Here is a 7,218-nt window from a genome sequence, read left to right on the forward strand (position 1 = left end):
TTGCATCTAGTTGCCTCAAATTCCATTTTGATGGCACAACAATGGCAAGAACGAGTCTAATCGTGGTTTGTTTGACTATTGGGTTTTATGATTTCTCATAGTCATGTCCTTCTACTTAAGAGTATCCTCGGGCAATGAGGTGAGCTTTGAGTCTATCTACTGTACCATCTTCCTTCAGTTTGGTTTTGAAAATCCACTTTGAACCAATGATGTTCACTTTATGTGGTCTAGGTACCAAATCCCAAGTGTTATTGTCATCAACAGCTTTGATTTCGTCCTTCATAGCTACGTGCCATTATGGGTTGGAGAGAGCTGCTCTATATGTTTTTGGTTCTTGTATGGTAGTGAGCGATGTATGGTGTTTTCTTTCTCAAAAATGTTGTATTTCTGAATTGAGCATAGGATCAAGGGAAGGATTTGATTCTAGTTGTCTTCTTGTTATCATATGATGTCTCTGAGGTAATTGTCTTCCTGCATCAAAAAAATTGAAAGCAACAAAAATCTGATCATTTAAATCAGGATACTCACGAGGGGAATTATTTGTTTCAATGTGTGCTTCAGGTTCCCCTTCCTCAATGGGAGCATCAGCTGCCTCTTCCTCAATGGTAGCGGTCTCAAGAGAAGCCTTGTGTGCCCCTTCCTCAACGGTGATAGCCATAGGATTGTTGGCGTGCTCAAGTTGTTGGTTATCATTTTTGTTACTAGATTTATCGTGTTCACAATTACTAAAATCAAAGAAATTGTTGTTATCTTGCCTTCCATCTTTCATGTTGTTGCTGAGCCTTAATTCTTTGTCTTCATTTTGGTGAAGGATTCTGGTCCTGTTTGACCATGCTTCAGAACTTGAAAAAGAAATAATTTCAGGATTGTGCTCTTGTGCACTTTCCTTTTTACGCCCCTTGGTTATCATCTTTCCCTGTTAATCCTTAATCACAAAACCATTAGTAAAATATTTAATAGAGCTTGCATTATCAGTAGTTAATTGTCCTATGGATAGTAAATTCTTTTTAATTTTGGGAACAACTAATACATTTTTAAGATCAAGATTTTCATGTTTTCTAGGAATTTTTCTTTCTCCTATATGTGAAATTCTAAGACTTTGTCCATTTCCTACATATATAGAATCACTTCCTTTATAGGGAGCAATAAATTTTACCTGGATTATTTACCATGTGTGTTGTGGCTCCAGAGTCCGCATATAAGATTGGATCGATATCATCATTTAGTTGCATGGCAGCAAGAGCCTTTGATATGTCTTCTAATTGATAAGAATGATTGAACCTGTTCCAACAATCAAGGGCTGAGTGATTGACTTTTTTCGTAGATTTGGCATGTGACAGTAGGCTCCCTTCTTTGGTTGTTACACCATTGGTGATTGTTGTTTAGGGTAGGATCATGGCGTGAAGAAGCATGAGCAAACTGTCCAGCAGGTGCAAAGCCTCTTAATTCCTTCCCCAATCCTCAAAAATCTCTATATTCGTTTCCCAATCCTCTAGCTAAATGAAATAACTTAGTAGCTTCATCCATTGGTTTTTGAACAGCAGCAAGACTATCACATATTGCTTTAAATTTTCTGATATATTCATTTAAAGACAATGAACCTTTTTGTATAGACATTAAGGCTTGAGTAAGGTGTACCTCGTCTTTACTTATAGGAAGAATTTGCTCTACCACTGATTTCCATACCTGATATGCACTTTCCATTCCATCAAGCATGGCCATCACCTCCTCACCTATGATTCCTAATAACCATGTGGTTAAGAGGCCATCATTGCTCATCCAAATATCATGAAGGGGGTTTTGTTGAACCTTGCCATCGTCGCCTATTGTCTCCTTCGTCGGTGCTTTGTTTTCTTTTAGATGGTGACTCAAACCAAGACTGCGAACCAAAGATGAAACCTACGACCTCCATAACAAAAAATTTGATGTGTTTAATTTAATGGAGATGAGACTTGAACATTGGTGAAAGGATTGAATGGTGAGAAAGGTTTCTTTGTTGGCTATGGCTTGGAGTGGTAGGTTTCAAACAAACTTGATAAGGTTTCTTGCATGTGGAATGCTCCGATACCACTCAGTATAGGAAATCAACTTATGATTTCATTTCCTTGCTTAAATCATTACAAGGAAGATATATATATATACAGTCCTTCTCATATGCGCGTCTGCGTATGCGGGCAAATTATGCGGGCTTCCAACACCAACCGTTAGATCAATCTAACGGTTGGAATTTTCAGTTTTAATAAAAATTCAAAAGCCCAAAAAATCTCATTTGTCTTCAACCTCCCACACACATCTCGACAGAAGATAGAGCTTTGTGACTTTGGCAGCTCCGCCTCCCACAGATTTCGTCTCGAAATCACATCGTCCCACTAATTTTGCATGGTCTTCCTTGCGATTTCGACTCTCTCGTCTGGGTCTCGTCTTGGTTGCCTCTGGTCTTCCTCTCGTCTTGCGATTTCGCCGTCAATCCCCTTCGTATTCGTGATTGCTTCCAATTCTAGGGTAGAAGAGAGTCTAGATTATGCCCAAAATCGATTGTAGAATTCAGTCATTCTTTTTGGCTTCTCGATTCAATTCCCTCTCAGGTAGGATTTTATGGGTTCGTGGGTTCTTGATATTTGAGATATGTTGAACTACTGTTATGTCATCTTAACTTTCAGTTTTAATTTGACAATTGAGGTTTTAAGCTTCTTATTGATGACTCACCGCCAGAAGGGGATGTTTTTCTTGTGATGACTGCTACTTTTCTCGGGTATGCTGAGGCTAATCATATATGAGTGTTGCAAACAAATGATGCAGAATTTGAGAGACAACCGTGTGTTGTTGTGGCCACCTCTTGACATACTCATCAATGGGCAAATCTTGGAGAGCAGACACATCAAATGCTATGAATTGGTTAACTTAAAATGGGCATTGCTGGTTATGATTAGTGTGTATGTGCTTTGATGCAATTTGTCTATGTGATAGGGTCCTTTGTCTCTATTGTTCTCTTTTCAATGTAAATTGAAACTTCTGCATCTTAGCATAACTTTTGCAATCTATATATGTGAGGACAAAGCCAATTGAAACTTCTGCATCTTAGCATAACTTTTGCAGCAGTAGATAAAAAATGTCATTTCAAAACAGGCACAAAACAGAGCAAGATCAATTATTAGCTATCAAAAATAGAATCCAATTATACTAATATGTGAACAAGGATTAGAAAACCGATCACTTTCAACTCAAGCCAAAAATGCATTGAGCAATATCCAGTGGGATTCAACATCCTCAAAATGAAAAACATAACCTATGAATAACCGTACATCAAAATAATAATGTCCAGTAGGATTCAACCTCCTTAAAATAATTGAACAGCAGAGGCCATGAAGCTACTGCGTCTTACCTGCAAACATACAAAAACATAGTTAATCAAAACAGGTTGAGAACCTCTGTACATTAAAAACATAGAAAACATATACAACAATATAGTAATGCATAGGTTTACCCATAATTAAAGGACAATTCCTTTTGTCATGTGATTGCCCTGCTAATCCACAACCATTACAACGCCTTTTGGGGTTCTTAGTGGCAATTTCTTTGCCTCCTTTTAGCCTCTTTCCGCAACCTTTTGCTCTAACTTTTTCTGGCTCATTGTAAATCTGCTTTGATAGAGACAAACTAGGTGTAGAAGACTGTCCTCCATCATTTAGTGTCATTGAGTTGATATTGCATTCGAGTGAATCGAACGTTTCAGATGTGAGGCTATATATTTCTTCATTGATCAAAGCGGCCTCAATAATATTCGACGCTTGTCTACGCAAGGCATTGTGCTTCAGTATTATATTTCCATCACAATTATCCTTCCCATCAGCACCTCCAACAGTTAACGATTTTGCAGCTTTGGTCCATCTACGTAGAACATAAATATCAGACAGTGGTTGATGTAGAAGTTGTTTGCTGAAAGCTGAAAAAATGTGACGACATATAATTCCATAGGACTCAAATTTCCTACAGCTGCAACTCATATAATTCAGTGACTTGTCCTCAATTAATTTTCTAGCACTTTTCTGATTCCCTTCAACACGCTGAACAATGTAGAACTTCAAGTTTCCAGACTCACGCTCAAATGTCGCTATATAAGCCATGCTTTGGAATAACTCCTCTTGAACTTTGTAAAACATTGTTTGTGTGTAAAACTCAGCTAATGACTTCTCAACACCAAACATGGTTTTCATGACAGGTTGTTCATTAATATCTTTGTGATCAAGATATAATTCTTGGTGTCTTTGGCGTTTTAGAGCTCTACAAAACCTAACCACAAAATCCATCAAAGTATTTTTCTTTGAAACATAAGACTTGAAAAATGCATGACAACTTTATGCTCTTTGACTACTCGACATACCTATAACAACGAAAACAAATTATTTTGTAAGTAATTACTATAGAAAAAAAAAAGCAATAAACAACAAATACTTTATAAATACCTGCAGAGAATGTATCATTAACATATGCAGGAATCCACTTGGAACGAATATCGTATAATGCTTTCAACCACTCATTTGTATTCAACCCACTTGACTCGATAACCTCTGCCCATTGAACATCGAACTCTTCTCGACTATCTGAATTCCATATGCATCTATGAAAATGTTGATAATGTTCCTTCCACTTGACTACATCTAGTTTTTCTGAAAATTTACTCAAGATATGCCACATACAAAATCTATGCAAAGTGTTTGGAAGGATTTCAGCTATAGCTTTACTCATTGCAGGATCTTGATCAGTGATAATCATCTTAGGTGGACCAACTACCATAGCTATCAACAACTGCTGCAAAAGCCATCGGAACGACTCTGATGTTTCATCACATAAGAATGCACATGCAAATAGAGTAGTTTGTCCATGATGATTAACTCCAACAAAGGGTGCAAATATCATACCATAACGATTTGTATTATAAGTTGTGTCAAATACTACTACATCCCCAAAAGCCTGGTATGCCTTTCTACATTCTGCATCTGCCCAAAAACAATGTTTGATATTGTTTTCTACATCCACATTGATTGAAAAATAGAATTCTGAATTTTTTTCCTTTTCTGCTTCAAAATACTCATATAGCATTTGAGCATCATGTCCAGCAAATAGTTTCACCTCATCCCTTCGACCATTATAAAAATCTTTCTCTATACACCTAATATTTGCTAGACTTCCTGCTTCTAACTCCATAATACTAATTTGTTGGTGAATAGGCACATTCGCTGCAGAGAGTTGTTGTGTCAAAGCCTTCTTAGCAGTTGACATAGAACGGTGAGATCTAAGCAAATGCACCTTTCTAGGTGTTGTGAGCACATGATTATGGACCTCACAAAATATTGAAACAATGAAACTCATTTTAGAAGTTGACCTTACAACAACCATTTTGCCCTTACATCCTTCTCTAGTTGTCCCACGTCTTCTACTACCATCCGATATTAATTCCCCTTTTTCTCGAGCCCCTTCTTTATAGCAAACAAATTCCTTCCTAATGATTTCATTATTTTTGTTTCGATTAGTAGTCCACATTCGAGTACTAAATCCGGCCTCCCTTGCATATTCATTGTAAAATTTTTGGGCTTCATCCAATGATTCAAATTCTTGCCCAATTTTTGGAATTTTTTCAGCCCTTACTTGAGGAATAAAAGATAAATCATTGGAAGAAGAAGAGCTGACATCCATTTGAAAAACAATCTGCATAAAATTTCATTCAGAGGTCTAAAAAATTGTCCTACATCTGCTACTATTGAGGTGAATAAAGCACAATAGTTCAAACCATATAGTTAAATTCAAAATAAAAGGAACACTAAACAAAGCACATACAAAATAAATAAGGTAAAGCTTTGTGGGAGAGGAAGATGACGGACAACTCATACAACAAACAAAAGAGAACTTCACTAAACAAATCAGACAACAAATAAATCTTCGGAAAACAAACCTAATCGTGAGGAAGAAAGCGTTTCTGTCTATCGAAATGTTCAAAGACCCAAGGGAGACGGAAGCAGTTTCGTCGTGGAATCTGTGGGAGGCGGAGCTGCCAAAGTCACAAAGCTCTGTCTTCTGTCGAGATGTGTGTGGGAGGTTGAAGACAAATGAGATTTTTTGGGCTTTTGAATTTTTATTAAAACTGAAAATTCCAGCCGTTAGATTGATCTAACGGTTGGTGTTGGAAGCCCGCATAATTTGCCCGCATACGCAGACGCGCATATGAGAAGGACTGTATATATATATATATATATATATATATATATAAGAGACCTTAATAATTGTAAGAGAGCCGTTTGCTCTTCTTAATACTGGGAAATCAAATTGCCAAAAATAGGAAACTAATATGCCTAATAATAAGCAACGATCATATACCTAATATCATGAGTACAATATAATATGGCCTAATAATGAGCAATGGTCAAATGCCATGAAATCATGAGTTGAATAGCTTTAACCTTGATTATGGGATATAATTGGAAATAGCTACCAACTCAGCAAGATTGTTAAGAAAACAATCTTTCATTTCCTTTGTTGGAAGTTGACTTTTGCTTACTTGTTGCTGAATATTATTTTTGTCCTTTTCATATGTCACTCACAATTGCACTTGGAAATGGGGGACCAATGACTTATGTTGGAGAAATTCTACTACTGCTTCTTCCTTGTATGTCTCTTATAGATATTTACCAATCGAATTGAAGACTATAAATACTCATTCTCATTTCTTTCTTCTTTTTTTTTTGTAAAAAATTCGATACTCGAGGATGACTAGTCTCCCCCACCTGCAATATCCATTAAGCTCTGTTTTGACATGGCAATGGACACGACTAGCCAATTTTGATAATATTGTCATATGGAGATCACTTTTTTAGTTGTAGTACTTGGATTCCATTGGTTTGGGAATAGATGAATTATGTGCCAATATTCAATGATTACCTAGAAAAGGATGGTGATAATTGGTTGACAAAAGAGGAGTATTTGGAGGAAAAAATAGGGGTGGCCAAATTTTATTCAATTGAAACACATGTTATTATGTTCGTAAACATTCATTTCATTGAATTTGTTATTCCAGAAGGTTTGATGAACCATATGGAGAGCATATTTTTTTAATGTTGTTTTTAATTCTATTCGAGAGTTCAAGGTTGGCTTTACGTTGATTACAAGGATGATGTTCAAGCACACAAGCACTGTACTCCTTCAACTATTCAAAACTTGATGTCG

The 7,218-nt window shown here is 36.6% G+C and overlaps 1 protein-coding gene across 2 annotated transcripts; it reads right to left on the reverse strand.

Moving 5' to 3' along the window:
* Positions 1 to 3,116: 3,116 nt before the first annotated feature.
* LOC120002821 (protein FAR1-RELATED SEQUENCE 5-like) lies at positions 3,117 to 6,065 on the reverse strand. 2 transcript variants are annotated; one of them, XM_038851659.1, is made up of 5 exons: positions 5,999 to 6,065; positions 4,464 to 5,706; positions 3,910 to 3,943; positions 3,485 to 3,684; positions 3,117 to 3,382 (listed from the first exon to the last, which is right to left on the reverse strand). In XM_038851659.1, the coding sequence occupies exons 2-5, from the start codon at positions 5,692 to 5,694 to the stop codon at positions 3,369 to 3,371; spliced, it is 1,479 nt and encodes a 492-aa protein (XP_038707587.1). In that variant the 5' UTR covers positions 5,695 to 5,706; positions 5,999 to 6,065; the 3' UTR covers positions 3,117 to 3,368. The 2 variants fall into 2 exon arrangements, with proteins under 2 accessions (XP_038707587.1, XP_038707585.1); XM_038851657.1 differs by lacking the exon at positions 5,999 to 6,065 and having other exon boundaries at positions 4,464 to 5,768.
* Between the last annotated feature and the right edge of the window lie 1,153 nt (positions 6,066 to 7,218).

The sequence above is a fragment of the Tripterygium wilfordii genome, chromosome 7 (assembly GCF_013401445.1).
Source record: "Tripterygium wilfordii isolate XIE 37 chromosome 7, ASM1340144v1, whole genome shotgun sequence".
NCBI classification, from domain to species: Eukaryota; Viridiplantae; Streptophyta; class Magnoliopsida; order Celastrales; family Celastraceae; genus Tripterygium; species Tripterygium wilfordii.

Coding starts and splice junctions, on each gene's coding strand:
- LOC120002821 (XM_038851657.1), bottom strand. CDS start 5,712: ATGCAGATTGTTTTTCAAATGGATGTCAGCTCTTCTTCTTCCAATGAT. Junction 3,944..4,463: donor TAATGATACATTCTCTGCAG/GTATTTATAAAG, acceptor ACATTTTTTCAG/CTTTCAGCAAACAACTTCTA. Junction 3,685..3,909: donor CTTCTACATCAACCACTGTC/TGATATTTATGT, acceptor AATGACACTAAA/TGATGGAGGACAGTCTTCTA.